A 20,038-nucleotide genomic window follows, 5' to 3' on the forward strand; every position below is an offset into this window, starting at 1 on the left:
CAAAATGGCGGCCGACACTTCCTGGTTTCGACCGATTCGAATGTTTACCGACATATAACAACCAATCCGAATTGGGCTCGTGCACGGCAGGGTGCGCGCACGGTGCGCGCGTATAGATATTGATATGCTTTCAAATGCTATTTTCTCAGGAAATACTGAACAGATTTACAGCAGACCTGCAAAAGGCACTTCCTTGACCTTATGGCTACCTCTCTGCCAAATTTCACGTAATTCTGTTCAGCCGTTCGGGCTGTAGCTGCGACTAAAGGTCCTATGGAAAAATGCATGGGGAAAACGCGTTTTGGGACCCCCCCTTTTTCTCGGCCCCCACTTGACGAATCACCCCGAGACTTTCAGAGTAGGAGCTGAACGGAGCGCCCCATTAGTTTTGAAAATTTCGCGAGGATTCGTCAACCGGCGCCATAGTTATTCAAAATAGAATTTTGAGATTTCCTATGGAAACTAGGTTGTAACTATAACTATCTACTGGCGACCACCAGTAGATAATATATATATATATATATATATATATATATATTACCTACTGGCGGTCGCCAGTAGGTAGTTATAGTTAGGACCCTGTTTCCATAGGAAATCCGCAACATTCTATTTGGAATAACTTTGGCGCCGGTCGACGAATCCTCGCGAAATTTTCAAAATAGGTGGGGCGCTACGCTCCGCTCCTACCCTGAAAGTCTCGGGGGGATTCGTCAAGCAGGGGCCGAGAAAAAAGGGGGTCCCAAAACGCGTTTTCCCCATGCATTTTTCCATAGGACCTTTAGACACAGCTACAGCCTGAACGGCTGAACAGAATTACTTGAAATTTGGCAGAGAGGTAGCCATAAGGTCAAGGAAGTGCCTTTTGCAGGTCTGGTGTAAATCTGTTCAGTATTTCCTGAGAAAATAGCATTTAAAAGCATATATATATGTGGGCGGAGCCTAACCACACATCTCATCGTGAGATCTGATTGGCTGTCAGTACTTCATCCAAGAAGTGTTGGCAGCCATCTTGGGACCAATATACATGATAGCACCTCATTAAAAAGCATTGCAGTTAATAAAAGGTTTTAAGACTTTAGTTACATTATAAATCATTTGTTGATGGTACCATACTCATTTTAGGAATTGTGGTATGTTCTAAGGTGATTTCACCATGTGAAAAAGCCTTCTGCTGGGATATCATGATTGAGAGAAAAATATTTTCTCATGCTTTTACCACAGAGGTTTGGAAGGTGATCTATAGGCTAAACTGAGAGCTTATTTTCTGTAAATTCACATTATCTTTCTCAGTCATGTGAGAATGAAGTCTGACATTCTCAGTAAAACATGTACATCCAACAAGGGCAGAGACTGTCAGTTGATTCCTTTGTGTTCTACTGCAGCTTCCCAGTGTGTTCCAAAGAACTACTAGAGCGCTAACAGTCCTACTTATGATAAACGTATGGCACACCTGAAGCCATCTTGCTTGGATTAAAGTGGTAACTCTTAAAACATTTAATTTAAAAAGGAACAAAATGAGGGGGTTCATTTTTCCATAAAAAGTATGATTAGGGCTGCAGAAAGAAAAATTAGGGCACATTTTGAGTGACTTCTCAAATCCTCTTCTATTTCATTAAAAAATTCTGACATGCAGACTGAAACATGCACTTTCAATACCAGCAGCAGTTTTCCCTGGTGAGCAGTAGCTTTACTACAGTGATCTAATGAGCAAAAAGAGTGCTAACATTCTGATTTTATGGCAAATGTGTGACACATCTGAATGCCTTCTTGATGGAATCAAAGTAAAAAACTGAAAGTATTTCCTACTGAGGAGACTGCAGTAAATGAGGAAATTAGGAAACTTCATAACAAATAAGTCTCCCAAGATGGCCACCAGAGACAAAAGAGCCCAAATGTAGCCCAAATATCACCCAGATGTAGCCCAAGTATAGCCCAATGACAGAATGTCCCAGAATGTTCTTAAAAACAACTAGAGCGCTTACTGTCTTCATTATGACAAAAGTATGGCACACCTGAAGCCATCTTGATTGGAATAAACTGGTAACACTTAAAACATTTAATTTAAAAAGGAACACAATGAGGAGGTTCATTTTGCCATAGAAATTATGATTAATGCTGAAGAAAGAAAATGAGGGCACATTTTGAGTGACTTCTCAAATCCTCTTCTATTTCATTAAAAAATTCTGACATGCAGACTGAAACATGCACTTTTAATACCAGGAGCAGACTTCCATGGTGCAGTAGTTTTACTACAGTGATCTAATGAGCAAATAGAGTGCTAACATTCAGAATTTATGGCAAATGTGTGACATATCTGAATACCTTCATGATGGAATCAAAGTAAAAAACTGAAAGCATTTCCTACTGAGGAGACTGCAGTACATGAGGAAATTAGGAAACTTCATAACAAATAAATCTCCCAAGATGGCCACCGGAGACAAAAGAGCCCAAATGTAGCCCAAAATCACCCAGATGTAGCCCAAATATAGCCCAATGACAGAAGTGTGCAAAACACTTATTATTTTGTGTTTTTGCAGTGTTATATAGTGCAGACTTGTCAGGTATTGGAGTGCTTTACATGAGCATTGGTTACATCACAAAAGAACAAATTCATTTTGGTTGTAGACATGGGGAGACTAAGTGATTTGACCAGAATCACAGAATGTCGAACTGAAGCAGAAACTTCAACCTGGTTCCCCAGTTGCAAAGTCTGCAGTTCTGGAAGTAACACCACATCCTCTCCCCTAAGTGCAACATTTAATCAAGTGGTCAACTGGATAAAAAAACATAAAGATAACAAATAATTTAAAAGTGCTTTGTCGCTATTTGAAAACTCAGAAAATATGTCCTTATTTTAGTCTTTTAGAGCACTAACCATAATTTTGATGCCAATAAGACCCTCTCATATATGTAATTTCTAAAGGAAATGCTCTAGGTATTACAGTTTTGATTACATCAAGATGATGTCAGGCGTTCCACACTTTTGTAATAAATATAGAATGTTAGCAATCTAGTTGTTCATTAGGATACTGTTGAGAGGCAGAGGCCAGGGGCACGGACTCTGAAAATTGAAGGCAGGTAGGAGGGTGCAAAGGCAACAATTTAACCACACTGAGCAGGCAGGAAGGGCCGTGGAAGCACAACAGACTATGGAGGGCAGTGGAAAGGGGGGCAGGGGCAACAAACCAACAATACAGGACTTGCAAGAGAGGCTGTTGGAGGGAAGATCTATTACGGGTCAAGGAAGCTAGGGGCGGTCCCCAGATCCCCGGGAGCCACCACAGAACTGAGCAGGAGAGTGAGTCAGGGACAAAAGGGGCACCTTAATTTGAGCCGGGGTGCCTAGGAACGCTTGCTCCAAAAATGAAGAAAACAGACATATGAGACATGGAATTGGAGGCAGAATACAATGGCAGTTTAATGAGAAGATGCAACTTCAAAGAAACCGCAGAATAGAGACATAAAGTACAAAATACAGAATCCAGATAATCATACAGCTGTCATAATATTCTCTGTATCTCAATTAATGTACTGACAGAGAGAGAGAGAAAACACATCTATAAATGCATCATGGGAAACAAGTTACACCAAGGAAAATGTTACCTAGGAACATTCACGTTTACTCTTAGAGCAAGCATTCCTGCAATTACAATACAAAATCTTTTAAATGCAAAAGTAAAGAGAACAATGGTTAAACATAACATGACATTTCATATAGGTAAAATAGAATAAGATACTTCAAGCAAAGCAGAGCAAGACATTTTAAGCAAAGGAAGACAAGAGCTCCCAGCTCTTGGGGAAAACCTGCACTGCCTGTTAACCTACATACAGACGGCGAGGTAGTCCGGCGATATCTGTGGGTGCTCCCTTTTTATATCATTTTGTGGGCTCCTTTGCACGCTACATCTACCTACGTATGCTACCCAAAAGCTTCGTCTGCAGATTTTACCAGACATTTCGTCATTTACCCACTTAATGCTGACAATGGACTGGGTGAAAAGGTCAGTCTCTCAGGCCAATCGCTTATCGTAAGTTCCATAGAGCAAGCAGAAAATAATGGGTATTGTACGGGAATTCAATATATTCATGTATAAAATCTCCTCAGTTCTCCTAACTTGACGCTCTGCGGTTGCCACTTCCTTAAAAGCGGGAAACCTGCCCAGGAAGCAAGTACCAGTCCAGGATGCAGCCTACTGTATGTCGACAGCTTCAGGGGGATGTTGAACTTTGATACCGAGCACTCGGGTAGGGTGGGGGCTACTAGTTTGGATCAGAAGGCCTCGCAGACCTGCCTTCAGACTGCTATACACTAAAATTGCAGAGCTATGGTCAATTTAACAAAGAGGCCTACATATTGAACAGAAGGGCCTACACAGGGGTTTTATGCTGGCTGAGTGGTAAGGATGTCTCAGGATAATTATATAGCAACACAGGACCCGCTGGTCAATTTAATACGGCCTACAAATGCAGCTGGCAGGGCAAGGACAAGGGTCTCATACTTCAGGTGTGGACAGAACGGGCCAGGGGCCCCCTGTGATACAAAATCTACCCTCCTTCAAGGCTGTGGCAATGTAATAGACCATTGTGGGCAGAAGGAAGAGGCAATGGTAGTACAACCATACATGCCAACAGACCCGATTCAGCCAGGAAACGTCCAATGTTTTTAAGCTCAAATGGGCTTTATTTGATCTGTCTTCTGTCTACAATATCCTCTTTTTCAATGTAACTCAAAGGGGAAAATCAATACCCCAGTTTTTTTTCAAAATCTCCCTCTTACCAAGTTCAAATTGTTCGCAAGTATGGTACATTGGATCATGGAAGGAAATGGGATAGGGACATGGACTTGGATAACAGAGGACAGGAGGGACATGGAGAGGTGCACCAAACTGACCCTGCAGGGCAGGCATCAGGGTTTGCAGCAGCACAATACACCACACAGGGCATGCAGGACGGGAGTGCAGCACAACAATCCATAGAAAGCAAGAGGGAGGGGACAGGACCATGCACATGGACAACAGAGAACAGAGGGGCAAGAGGCAATGGTAGCTAGCTGACCATAATGGACAGACAGGAGAGAAAGCTGCAGCATAACAGACCATAAAGGGCAGGAGGGACGGATCAGGGGCATTACAATGGAACAGACAAGCCAGGAGGGAGGGAGTAGGGCTGGGGGCAAGGGGGCAGGGCAGGAGCAGCAAGATAGCCATGGAGGTCAGGCAGGATGGGCACTAGAAGCAAGACACACCATGAAGAGCAACAGTGAGACTGTGATGGCATACACACAGACCATGGAGGGAAGGTGGGAGGGGGTCAGGGGCAGCTAACTGACCACACAGGGAAGGTGGGAGGGGCCATGGCAGCACAGAAGACCATGCATGGCAAGTGGGAGGGTTAGTGGCAGCACAATGGCTATGATGGGCAAGAAGGAGGGTGGAGGGGCATGCACAAAGGACGATGGAGGATAGAAGGGCCTGTGCACAGACAAGAAAGTTCAGGGGAAGGGACCTCACAACAGACCACACGGGGCAGGCAGGAGGAGCAGTTGCAGCACAACAGACCAGGGAGGGCAGAAGGGTGTGGCAGTACAATGGACCATGTAGGACAGGAGGAAGAGGATAGGGGCATTGCATGTGGACAGGCAGGGTGGAGGTGGCAGGGACAGGTTAGTCATCTGACAATGCTAGGCAGGTGGGAGGGGAGTGGCAGCTCAACAGAACACTCAGAGTAGATAGGAGTGGCAGGTCCATGGGACATGGTGGGCAAAAAGGATGGAGCAGGGGCATGCACAAAGACATCGGAGGGCAGGGGGAAGGAGAATAGGGGCAGCAAGCTAAGCACAAAGTTTAAGCAGGAGGTCAATGATGGGGCATAGAATTGGGCAATGGAGGGCAGGAGGAGTGGACTGGTACATCATACTAAATTGAGGGCAGTGGCAGCACATCAGACCATGCATGGCAGGAGGGAGGAGGCTAGTCCATGGATTCACACAACAGAGGATAGGGAGGAAGGGGATGGGGCAGCAAGCTAACTGTTCAGAGAAGGCGGGTATTAGGAACTTTATTGTTTTTAAAACATTGTGTCTGTGCGAACTACTTAAAATATGAACAAGTATGCAGCATAATCTCACTTTTATTCAGGAAGAAGAGGACGTTTGTGACTGTGACTCCGGGCTCACTTGGCAGAAACACCCCCTGACCCTCCACCCCCTATCGCAAAATGTAATGCCCGTGAAAAGGGTAGGTGAACACAGTGTTATATAGAACATAGTCCTGAGAGCACGATTGAAAATGAAAACTAGATATAGTGTATGGTATAAACTATGCACCAAAAAGTGTGATATAAGATGAACCGGGCGTGAAATATAATATGCAATACATTGTGCGCAATGACAGATTCATTGGAGAGCGCGAGATAGCACAGGCACTAGCGCGTGCTATGCGATATGCGCCTTGGAGTGTAATATGCACAGGGCAGTGTTGTGTAACCTAACTAGTCTCTAAAGTTGTAATATAAAATATGTGCTGGGGAGTGTAACGTTGCATATGCACTGTGACAAAGATATGGATCCCAGATTGTAATATGTATGGCATAGCACTGTGCTTTATAACATAGGCATCGAGAAAGGCACGTTAGATGGGGCAATATAACCCGTGCGAAGACAAGTGTGGCATGACATATTCACGGGGTGGTGTTACAGTGCACATGGGCTAGAGAGTGTCATAGCATATGCACTAGCTAGTGGAATACAACACAGAGGTGTGTGGCACTCGGCAGGCAATGGTGGGTGTAACACAGCATTGGGCTCTGTCAGGAGCATGCTGTGACTCTCAAGTGATGTTCGTCCCCTTTCCAGAGAGTAAAATAAAAAGTATTACACATCCGGCAGTGGATGTGTGTTTTATTAACCGTGAGGGGGGTTTCTTGCATAGTTTTGGTCGAATTTTTGTCGAATCCCCTTTGAATGGCTTGGTGTGCATGTGTATTAAATGTGCCCGTCAATAGCTACCCATGTTTGTATAAATAAACGACAAGGGTGTCTACCAGGATTAGGCACGGTAGGGCATCAGACATGTCAGAGCTTCACTAGTGGTGTAAATACATTCCACGTGGATTCATTGCATGCATAGTCGCCTTTTAATGAATATCACGCAAATCGTCATGGTGATAGGTACGTACGGTTTGTCCAGCATGTCCTAGGTGTGTCTATAAATATATATTTTTTTAAAATAATAAAAAACAGTGGCCGGCCCTGGGGATTGGGGTCAAAAAAATATAATTAGGAGACTGGCCCTGGGGGATGGGGTCATCAGGCCCAATAAATTAGAATAAGAAGGGGAACCAAACAGCCCCCCTTCTTAAAAAACTAAAATAAATAAAAGACTGGCATCGTGCCGGAGGCCATGCCCCCTCCGTGCAGCACTCTGCAAACGCGCCCCCAACAGGCATCTCCAGTATGCGCCAGGGAGCTGCGCTGCAGCCAGGTGTTCTGAGGCCAAGCCCCTTTTTACACCTCTCTGCAACGCAGCTCTGTGGTGCTTACTGGAGGTACCTAGTGGTCTAGTTTGACCCTAGGGACCCTTAGGATTCAAGGGGACTTAATCTCTCAACTTAGAACAGCCACAGGGCGCGTTTACACAGTGGTGAAGGGAGGGGACGGGGCCTGAGGTGACGTGTGCAAACACGCACTATGGCACGTTTTAAATTGGGGATATAATTTCCCTTCAATACTGAGGGCCCCTGGGGGCTAACTAGCCCACCAAGTGCTTCCAGTAAGCGCCACTGAGCTGCATTGCAGAGAGGTGGTCCAGGCCGTGCCACTTTTTACACCTCTCTGCAACGCAGCTCTGTGGCACTTACTGGAGGTACCTAGTGGGCTAGTTGGACCCTAGGGACCCTCAGGATTCAAATGAACTTAATCTCCCAACTAAAAATGGACACAGGGCGTGTTTACACAGTGGTGAATGGAGGGGACGGGGCCTGAGTTAACGTGTGCAAAAACGCCCTGTGGCCTGTTTTAAGAGGTAGTTTTAATCTCCATGCCCTATTATATACTAGGGGCTTACAGAGGAGGTCATGCTAATCACAGGGGGACCCCAACGCATAATGTTCCCTAGTGTATGTAGGTGTTTTCACTGTATTCTAAGTGTCTTTTAACATAGCACTGGCTCTAGGACTGGTTAGTCAGACTCAGTTACCACCAGTATCCGTCTGAAAAAGTTGAGGGTACAGGATGATTTTGCAACAAGGCTTCTTTCTGCTCTTCTTTTTGTTCTTTCTGCACGTTATCCTTCTTCCTGCACTTATCTTCGTATTTGAGGACTTCTGTTGCTTCTTTCTGCACTTCTTTTGTTTCTTTCTGTGCATTTTTTCTTCTTTCTTCACATGTCCTATCTCTGTAGGCATAGTTAGAAATTAGCATTTAAAAAACCTTTGAAATTCACAGAAAAAACCATAGGTTTCAGGCACGTTATAGTTAGGAATTAGCATTTAAAAAACCTCAGAAATTCACTGAAAAAACCATAGGTTTCAGGGGTGTTATAGTTAGCTGGACTTTTCACTTGTACAAAACCATTGAAATTCCCCCGTTATAGTTAGTTCAGCTAACTATAACTCGCGCGCCCGCAATGCACTGCTGATGACGTCACATATTACATCACTCATGACATGGTCAGTGACATCACTCATGACATCACTGATGACATCTCAAATGACATCACTGATGACATCACTGATGACATCATCCTTGTGATAGAGTGGCAGACCCCCTCTCACCCTAATATAACCTTTGATACACACATTCAAAAATAGAGACTAAAATTTTCAAAACAATGGACATACCAATACCAGTTACAACAACCTCTTCAGTAATTCTAAGATCCACATACACATCCACTCATTCACCAACAGTCCTATACAGTCACTCATACATGTACTCACTCATCATATGTACTCATACACCTATACATCCTGTTACACAATGCCACTCATCCATAGAGTTACTCACACACATAGTCACTCATGCTAATAAAGAATCAAACATACATTTCCTTGCATATACAGTTATACACACACCACCATACTTACTTCTACGGAAACTTACACATACTTAGTCTTTTAAACAATCACTTATAGAAACACATACTTATTCATACAGGAACTCTTTCAATCTCTCACTCTCACATATACTCACATATATACACCAATAGTCACATATACTAGTTTAAAACATATGTAGTTACTCATAAAGACACTATTGAGACAGTCATTCACTCACTAACACACCCATACACACACTCATCCACCCATACAGTCCTGCACACATGCTGTGTTCAACACATACAAACAGTGAGTCACTCATTCATGCACCTATGCACTACGTAATACCCCCCACCGAACCATGCAGACACTCAGACTGATACTCAAAAAACCAACTAATAACCTATATAGACACCCATGTAGCTACTCACCAACCCATGCAGCCACTTATACACAAAGTGAGAGACTGATACAGATATTTACATATTTAAACATTACTCACTAAGCCATGTATTCACTATGATACACTTAATCAGTCAGTTACACAATCAATTTTTCAAAAACAAATCATCCATTTAGACACTTATATTCCCATTTATTCTTCCATCGACCTTGAGATATACATTTATAAAACATATTTAATTTTCAGAAAAACACACATTCACTGGATGATGTCATCAGTGATGTCATCAGTGATGTCATTTGAGATGTCATCAGTGATGTCATGAGTGATGTCACTGACCATGTCATGAGTGATGTAATATGTGACGTCATCAGCAGTGCATTGCGGGCGCGCGAGTTATAGTTAGCTGAACTAACTATAACGGGGGAATTTCAATGGTTTTGTACAAGTGAAAAGTCCAGCTAACTATAACACCCCTGAAACCTATGGTTTTTTCAGTGAATATATATATATATATATATATATATATATATATATATATATATATATATATATATATATATATATATATATATATATATATATATATATATATATATATATCCTCATTGTCCTCAAGCATTCCTTGCCCCTCCAAAGCGAGAGTTGCATCGTCAGACTCCTCGAGATGAGTCTCATAAATATTTCAAATAAACTATGACGACGCCTTGTGCGGTTTTTACCTTTTATTTTCTGCCGCTACCAAATGCGTTTCAACTGCCAAGCAATCTTGCTCACTGGTAAAGAAGTTTGAAATGCGGCAATTTTTTAAAGTGCATATCGTGCAATGATACAACTACAAACGTGACTAACATGGAAAACAGACTCGTAGTTTCTGTCATGGCAATCACATTACATTTCTTTTTAACTTTTATATCCACAGTTAAAAACAGTTTCTAATGTGCATTTCAAAAAATCATGTTATTTCAGCGTCAATCATTATCATATTCTAGCTCAAGTGAGCCTATAATTATTTACTTACGCGCATTCTGCACCTTTACTAGACTAAATTTTCTGCATTAAACTCATACTCATATCAAGCCCAAGTGGGCTTTATTTGCACAACAAGTAACTGTTACCAAAATATGTGACCGTTTTCTGTGTGACAATTACATTGAGTCTTACATTCCTTTATAAAAACAACAATAAAAATAAAAATCTGGTCATGGGCGACGCTTTACTGTAATGTACTTATAAATGTGTGTGTAAGTCCTCTTCTATATTCAGGTCTCAGGGTTGTTTTGAATTGAGCTCTATAATGTAGCGAGATTCTAGTCTCCTCAACTTCCTCACCCTATTTCCTCCTCTAACATTCATTGTTACAGAGTCAATTACATAGTAAGTCAGACCTCTAATATCTTTGTTGTGGAATTTCTCAAAATGCCGGGCCACCGGGTAAGATCTATCCCCATTCTTTATCGCCCTTAAATGCTGTAAGGCACGCTTATGGACTTCAAGGATCATGCTTCCTACGTAGCGCAGGCCACAAGGGCACTGCAGTACGTAGATTGCATAGTCTGTTTTACACATATATTTGCCCTTGATCTTCCTCATCATGTTAGTTAGGCCTAATCTATACTAATCCGTGTTAATTCCATGCACGCATGCCTTGCATTTTAGGCACTTGATAAATCCTCGCTTTTAATTAAGCCATGTTGTTTTTGCTTGCCGCTTCTTAAGGGTACTGCTTACTAATGCCTGTTTGAAGGACCTAACCTTACGAAAAGTGATCAGTGGTCTTTTCGTAACCTGTTTGCCTAGCAATGGGTCATTTTTTATTATGTACCAATGTTTATTAAGAATTCTTCTTAATTCATCATGTTGTTTGTAGGCCTGGGCAAAAATTTCGTTCCGTTCGCGGAAATTGCGATAATTTGACATTTTCGCGTTCTGCGGAGAGCGCGAAAATGTCAAAATTTCCACTTTCCACAGCTTGGCGATAATTTGTTTCTTGCTCGAGCTGTAAAATAATACATTCTCGCGCGATCGCCTTACCTGAATCCCTGCATTCGCCGACAAGTTTTCTTGATCCGGTCGCGTTCTCCATGAGATGTTGGATTGTTTTTAGCCATTTGCGCTGTCTCGCGACAGTTCGCGCCCGCAGTGACGTCATGCGTCGCACGATCACGTCTTTCTTCTCGCGATCATGCACCGCGAGACAACTCAAAACAAGATGGCCGCGCCCGCGAGCAACCACATGGGTAAGTTGGCGACCCGCAACCATGCAGAAAATCTCGCGAATATGCGGGAAAAAAATTTCCGCATCTTCGCGATATTTCCGCTTGTTTGCGATAATCTTAAACATTTTCGCGATAATTTGCGAAAGTGGATTTTGCAAATTCCGCCCATCCCTAGTTGTTTGCTAAATGTAGTAATAAATCTACACTGATTCTCCTTTTCCGTGCCAATTTTTTTGCTAGCATCTAATAAAATCTCCTCTCTTTTCTTCCTTGATGCTTTGCTGATCCCATTGTCAATCCAATCATCTGGATATCCTCTGCTTCTGAATCTCTTTGATAAAATATCTAGTTCTTTCTTACTTTCCTCTGGCACACTACAATTGCGCCTGACTCTCACGCTCTCTCCATACGGAATGCTTCTTTTCAAATTAACTGGATGAAAGCTCTGAGCGTGCAGCAGAGTGTTTCCAGAGGTAGGTTTTCTGTTCAATTTAGTTTCAACTTTCCCATTCTCAATATACACTGTCAAATCAAGGAAATTGACACTCACACTGCTGATTTCACTCGTAAAGTTGAGATTTAAATCATTCTTCTGTATTTTAGCAATAAAAGATTTTACTTCTGCTTCCGTGCCTTTCCACACTAAGAATAAGTCATCTATAAAGCGACTCCAATACATAATGTGGTTGTCCCATTCCCTGTGGTACTACACTCGGATCACCTACTCCTCCCACCAGCCCATATGCAAATTAGCATAGCTGGGGGCGAAGCAGGTGCCCATCGCAGTACCACAGGTCTGGTGGAATAGTTGTCCATCAAACAGGAAGAAATTGCTATTCAGACATTTCTCAACCATTCTGATTATCATCTGGGTATGGGCCCATAACTTAATGGATCTTGTGCCCAAAAAGTGCCCCACTGCTCTCAGGCCATCTATGTGCCTAATGCTAGTGTAGAGTGTTGACACATCGATGGTTACTAATAAGTAATCATCTTCCCAGGGAAGATCATAAATTCTCCTAAGGAAATCTCCAGTGTCTTGTATATCGGAGGGAAGAGTTTGAACTAAGGGATTCAGAAACGAGGCCTGGAGGGTTCTTTAAGTCCTTATGCACTTTCGGAGTGACCGGTTGGTCAATTTTTAAAGTACTCATCATGATTCAAGAGGGTTTGGTCATACCACTTTTTCAACTCATCATTGAATTGGCTATTACTAACCGACATCAATTTCTCTTCAACTCTTACATAACAGTTCTTATTGTTCATTTGTTTGTATGCCTCAGTTAGATATTTCTGCTTGTCTATATATATATAGATTGTTTTTCTAAGGGGAGAGGGGCAGCGCAGTCTCCTGCCCCAAGCCTCATTAGTCCCTGGGGACCCCATCTCCCAAGGATAGATAGACTGTATGTCCCCTCTAACAGAGCCTCATCAGGAGCCAGGACCCCATCCCCCAGCGCCATATCCAATTTAAAGGGAAGGGAGGCCTCCTGCCCCGAGTGTATTCTCGCCCTGTGCACTCCCATCCTCAGTGCAGTATATAAATAAGTATTAGAAGGGGAGGAAGGCCGGGCAGCCCCCCTCACCAAGTCTATGATGGTCCTGGTGACCCTGCCCCCTGGGGACTTATATATTTATTAAAAGGGGAGGATGCATTGTGGTACTCCCTCCACAAGTGGTATTTGGCACCAGGGAACCCAGCCTCCAGGGTGGGGCCTGCATCAGTTAAAGGTGGGTGCCCCGGTGCCCACCCAGGGCACCCACAAAACATGCACTGGGGGCTTTGGGGGATCTCCAGGGCCCGCTGCCCCAGCGAGATCCCCGCATGCTGAGGAAGCCAGCATTGTGCCCGCTCTCAGGGAGCAGCTATTTATCCTGCTCCCTCTGAGAGCGCGCAATCTGTTTATATGTTCGCTTGCCTGCATCAGTGTGGGTAGCGAAACAGATCTCAAATCTGCTTCCAGCCACTGGAGCATTTTTAAAGCTAATGCCCACTGGGAGTAGGCCTTATAAAGGGCTAGGAAGGGTAGCTGCATAGCTACACTCCCCTTTTTGTAAGTGTATGGCTTAGGGAGGGAGGGGGCCCACAGCCCCCCTCCTCATTAACTAAATAAATTGGCCCTAGGTATGGGCTTCCCATTGCCTATAATGGCTCGGTAAGGAAGGGCCACGCTGCCTTCTACCCTTTATGGACATTTTGGTCCCAGTGTAGGGTTCCCCAGGGCGTAAAATGGCTTGGGTACATGAGGCACGTGCTTCCCTAACTTATAAAATGTGACCTCTGGGTTGGGCTTCCAGGGACCTATAATGGCCTAGAGAGGGGGGGGGGGCGCACGTCCCCCTTCCCTTAATTAAACTATGCAGCCCAGGTTGCCAATTTTTTATTTTTATGACCCCGTGGGACTCCAGCCATGATCACGGCAAAAATTGAAATGTTTTTGTATGTTGGCCTCAGGGGCCTATGGGGGCAGGGTAGCTCTACCCATAATCTTGTACTTGCTGCAAGCAACATTTTTCTGATGTTGCTGGCAGCCAATCAGTGCATTCACTTCCACAAGAGCGAATTGGGCCAAGGGAAAGAAAGCTCCCTGGCCAATCAAAATGTTCTAGTTTTAAACTGGCGCTCCTACAAGTGTCTCTTGAGCCTCTTGAGAACCCAACCGTTCAGATATAAAAATATTTTTTAACCTTAATTTATCATACACTATAGGACGGATGTACACCAAAATGCACAATCTGTGGACTAAGATCTAGTTTACTGCCAAATTGGGTGTAATGCCATTCAGCTGTTTTTTGCTGTAGCCCTTCTTAAAGATGTCTATTGAAAATGCACAAGGATTCTATATATACAAACACATATATATTTACATTTTTTAAGTAATAGTGCTGCAAGGTGAAAGGTGATTCCACGCAGATGAAACTCACTATCCCACAAGTGCTGGGCTGGGGTCATGTCCCCTCCAGCTTTCTTCTCAGGAATGATACTTGGATACTGGGTTGCTAAAAGTGCAAGCAAGAACACTTACTCACAAATCAAAGTCAGGAACAACTCCTGGGCCCGTATTACTGAAAGGGCACATTTTCTCTGTTTGCGCCACAGGGCATATTCAAGCAGATGAGTCGAGTGTGAATAGGGAAGGTGCACCCTATTAAGTAGATTACGCTGCCCTCAGGGCAGCCATGAACATGCACCAACCCAACTTTCATCCCTTGAGAGGGCTGACCTTAGGGGGTGCACAGGCCGTGTGCCACCTTTTTGTGGCACAATTTCATTGTGCATCCTAAAGGCATGTTTGCCTCTGCACCCATGTGAGTAATATGGCGTGGGCACAGACGCAAAGTGATTGCCTCATTTGCATGAAGCCAAGCCCCCATGCAAATGAGAAAACGCCCTCTCTCGATTGAGCTGGTGCTACGTGTGCCAGTGCTATCCATATCCTTCTGCAATACCTAAGTGCTCAGGGGCATTCAAAGTGGCCGCAAACGTCTGCTGGGGCATTTTCTGTAGTACGGCTACAGATATAATGCTCAGTTCCTGTTAAAAAACACTAATCAAACTGTTGTACCACTATGGAACTGAAAAGCCATTAATGTCCTTCCAACTTCAACACAGAAAGCGGAACCACGCGCAGAGACTAAGGTTTAACTTGACATAACTGATGGTGTTATGAATCCAATTATTGATGACAACAATAAAAAAATTGGCTTAAATTCACTAAAAAACTGAAAAGCCCAAAATCTTTGAGAATCACTTTGTTATATATGAAAATTGTAATTATACGTGTTAGAACAAGTGATTCAATACAACTACTGCGCTTTTTGGTTTCTACAAGTGTCATACAGTGGCTTCCTTAAAAGCTAAAATAAACCCATGTCCCTGATAGTACGAAACGGACATAAGGAGTAAGAGTTCAGGATATTGTTCCAAGGACTTGCGCTCAGGATGAGTGCAGGGACGTTTGCTACTGTAACAAAAACAGCTTTTCTTCACCCACCTCAAATGGCAAAGGCGACTCACTGGCTACCCTTAGGTTGAATATGGCACCACTAAGCTGGTTATATCATAGGCAACTACTAGTTTTACGTTGCCCCTTAACCTTCTAAGTATGCAGAAATAGATTTGCTTGTTGATCAGTCGCTTCCGGCATCACTTGCGGGTGGGGGTGGGGGCAGGCGGTTGCACTGGGAAGGGAGGAGGTTAATAAAAATACAAAAAAAGTACCTTTGCCTCCGGGCCCGCGTTACATCTCCTCCTCTCTCTGCTCCGAGTCCTAGAAGCAGGCAACCTCCCTCTCTTCCCCTAAGCCAATCACAATGCTGCAATGGCAGCACTGTGATTGGCTGGGACACCGACCAACCAGGCGTCTATGGGGAAGCCGTTTTCTCCATGCAAACTGGAGAGTGCATGTGACTGGTTTGGTCGGCCCTGGGGCTGCCCAAACAGTCATCGCCCACAACTGTGGGAAGCCACTCTTCCCATGCCCTGCAGCAGAACTGGCCCGAAACCAAACCCTTCTGCTTGCTCGCAGTGTGAGAAGCAGAAACATAAAATGGTATTCACAATGCCATTTTATATCTCTGCATCTAAAACTGTGAGAAAGCAGTGGGGCGACGCTCCTCCACCCTCGTGGAGGAGCCGCCCCTGTTGATGATGGTGAATGAAACCTGTGTACTGACTTCATATTTCAAGGCAGGAATTGCAAATTAGATCTGACGGAAAGAGTTTAATCTGAGAAATCTACACAAATCTAAAAGAGCAGTCTGCCTTTTTCTCTTGTTTGTTGGTTCGACTGTGGAAGGTACGATGCGGATGTGCAGCTTACATGATCATAACATCATGAATCATAGTTTGGAATGCCAACAAAGTTTGTGACAGTGAGGTATGGAAATTTGCAAACCCATTTAAATGTAAATGTGCTGTACAAAACCTCCAATAAAGCTTGTTCACACATTGGACTAGTTAGAGAAACATTTACACTGCAGTCCAGCAAAACAAAAATGAGATAGGCAATTTGAAGTTTGAGGAGACTAGAAGGGCAAACAGCTGTTTACGTGCTTGAATAACTGCGATAAGTATTGTTGAAGATCAAACAAACGCAAGAAACTCCAATATACTTTTACCAGTGAAGATTTCCACAAAGGCAATAAACATATATTTATATTTTTACCTTCCTTTTCTTTTAATTGTTGAATGTGTTTTCTCCAGCCCTTGGTTGATAAGAGATTGTCTTAATCTTGTCTCTAGCGTTTTCCATGACTCTTGTGGTTTGCTGGATTAAAAAAAGCCAAATATTAAAGTTAGTTTTGAAATAAGCTTTGTTCTTATTTAAGAGTTGTATTCAAAGACAGCTGGTGATTGACATAACAATTCTACCGATCGAAGTCCTGTATCAATATCCCATGACCAAAATATATTAAAACCCATGGGCGTGTGTCAGAATATCCTCTACAGATATATTGGTTAACATAAATAGTGTGCCCCATTGGGTACAGATTTTCCATTATATACTCCAATGGGTTGATATTTTTCTAAACTATATTTAAAACAAATGATTTAAGTCAGACATCATTCTAACAGAGAAATTCTGGTAACAGACCGAGGCAGCAAGGTACCACAGTAGAGACACTTCATTAAAAACAGCAGGATCAGTTCTAAACACCCAACTTTTTCAAAATCATTAACATGCACTGCCAATAGAGCTTAAAAGACTAACCATTTCTCAATGTGCCCCTCTGAGCATGGTTATGTTCCCAATGCAATGATATTGAGGCAAAGTGAAAAATCTCACAATGACGCATAAGCAAAAATTATATGTACAATGAAAGCGGACTGTGTGCCTACCTATTATTATTATTATTATTGATGCTTATAAAGTGCAACTGACACCCTACGGGTAACCTGGCGCTGTGATACAAGTGTCTAGCTGAGTGTGCAAACCGTGTCCCCTGCCAGAGGAAAGATTTAAGAGGAGCATACTCGAGGATAAAGCCAGGTTTTTATCCTTTTTCTAAACTGCATGATATTTGTCGGATATCAGGTGGGAGTTTACCTAAACCGTGGCTTTGTCACAGAAAAGAAACAAAAGGCCTTTTAATTGGCTTAACAGAATCTTTACGAAAAACTCATGTCCTACACACGTCTTCCATCTGCTAGGCTTAGGCTAAACCTGCAGGTGAATCGACACTTCTTTGAACACTAAGAGGAGGCACCCCACTTTGTTGAATCACTGGGCCCAAACGCTAACTGTTATGTCTTACCTACCTACAGTTGTTACTTAAATCACTCACTTCACCTATCATTGAAGGAAAGTGGGCTATCTGAAGACGTTCTCCATGTTAAGCAATGAAGACATGATGGTGCAGATGTTGCTGTAAGAATAGTATGGTACTGGTTGGCTGGGGTGTAAGCCCTGGTTAAGCAGCAATCACAATCTATGTCAGGAAAATGCACAAGCAAACCCCTAAGTAACCTACACTCACCCCTTTGGTAGCTTGGCACAGAGCAGTCAAGCTTAATTTATAGGCAATGTGTAAAGTATTTGTGCAACACTTCAATCAGTAAAACAGTAAAACCACCACAAAAAGAAAATTCTATACAAGTTTAGAGAAATAGAAGTTGATTTAATAAATAACACATTCTCAAAAAAACAAAAACCCAATCAGTAGAACAAGAAATATTGAATTTTAAAGTCGTTAGAGAAAATAGCGCTATAAGGCGTAAAGCGCCAACAGTGGATATCTGGTCACACCGGACCAGAACAAAGAACCTTAAATCTTGAGTTGGGGTTCTTTGCTTGGATCTGTGTCGAAATGTGTCACGCAGCCGAAGCGATGTGTCGGTTCAGAGATGTTGTGAAGCTGCAGTAGAGGTCCTATTGTGTTGACGTTGAGGATCCCATCGACGGAAGTCCAGCATCGGGGATGAGTTGCACAGTCAATGAGATGCGTCGGTTCCAAAGAACTGTGAGGCTAAAAGGCAGAGTCCGGCATTGTCAACGAGTCTGCCTTTGACAAGAGATGTGACGGCCTGCACCGATGATTCTGAAGGTGATACAGGCTCGGCAGCAAAGCGAGTCCTTGTGCTGTGTACAATCCACACAGCAGCGGAGAAGCATTGGTTATGCTTAGAGTTGCGCCACACAGCAAAGGAGATCGGTCGGTTCTGCTTGATCCACAGAGGCTGGCAAGGCACCTTAAGTTCGCTTCCAAGATTCTAGGACTGGGATGGCACCACTTGGCAGGGTAGACTCAGAGATGGCAGAGCCCAGGTGCAGATGCAAGTTTATTGGAAGACTGTTGTGTCCCTGTGGCTTTAAATCAGGCGGACAGCCAACTAGCCCTTGGAGTCACTATGGGCTCTGGGTTCAAGAGATGCAGGCCCAGGCTTTCTCACTGAAGCAAGAGTGCAGCAGCAGTAAGTCAGCACAACAAAGCAGGAGTCCAGTAGAGTGCAGTCCAGCAGAGAGGCAGTCCTTCAGCAGCACAGCAGACCCTTCTTCCTGGCAGATTATCCACAGGTCCAGAAGTGTACTGAAGAGTTGGTTTCTGAGGTTCAATATTTATACCCAGTTGTGCCTTTAAAGTGGGAGAGAAATTCTAGAGGTTCGTATGGAAGTCCCCAGGCATCCTGACACCCTTTCCTTGCTCTAGACTAACTGCAGAGGGTATGCAACCCTTTGTGTGGAGGCAGGACACAGCGTATTCAGGTGCAAGTGGGGCTGTGCCCAGCGTCTCCCTCCCATCCTGGCAGTGATGGCACATCCAGGGATACCTAGGCTCCCTATTGTATGTGACTGTTTAGGAGAATACAAAAAGATCAACTGTCAGCTACAGCCATTCATGTGACCAGAGGCAGGCCTGAGGTACTAAATAGCAAAGGCAAAAAAAAATGTCAACTTTATAAACGTGGCATTTTCAGAATTGCAATTTAAGATCTGACTTCACCATAAATTAGGTTTTAAATTATGATTCTAGAGACACCAAACATAATCTGGTCATCCCTTCCCATTTAAAAGTTACAATTATAAAATGGAATAAGGCACATCCAATGTTGTTCTGTGGGAGAGAAAGGCCTTGCAGTTGTCAAAAACGAATGTAAAAGTTTTTGACTACCAGGACATATAAAACTTAAAAGTACATTTCCTTTTCTTTAAATACATTGCACCCTGCCCTCCGGGCTGTCCAGGGTTTACCCTAGGGGTGACTTATTAGTATTAAAAACAAAGGTTTGGGCCTGCCAAAAGGTTTATTTTGCCAAGTCAAAATGGACATTTAAAACTGCACACACAGGCTCTGCAATAGCAGGCCTAAGGCATGTTTAAGGACCTGCTAAAGTGGGTGGCACAATCAGTGCTGCAGACCCACTAGTAGCATTCAACTT

At 43.4% G+C, this 20,038-nt stretch overlaps 1 protein-coding gene across 3 annotated transcripts in view; it reads right to left on the reverse strand.

Annotated features, from left to right (window-relative positions):
• Positions 1 to 20,038, reverse strand: part of EVC2 (EvC ciliary complex subunit 2) — a 608,136-nt gene that overhangs the window by 24,062 nt on the left and 564,036 nt on the right. For all 3 annotated transcript variants that reach the window (XM_085642436.1, XM_085642435.1, XM_085642434.1), the window contains one exon: positions 16,827 to 16,928. In XM_085642436.1, the coding sequence (XP_085498562.1) occupies positions 16,827 to 16,928 (102 nt within the window). The remainder of the gene's footprint in view (positions 1 to 16,826; positions 16,929 to 20,038) is intronic.

The sequence above is a fragment of the Triturus cristatus genome, chromosome 2_2, assembly GCF_964204655.1.
Source record: "Triturus cristatus chromosome 2_2, aTriCri1.1, whole genome shotgun sequence".
NCBI classification, from domain to species: domain Eukaryota; kingdom Metazoa; phylum Chordata; class Amphibia; order Caudata; family Salamandridae; genus Triturus; species Triturus cristatus.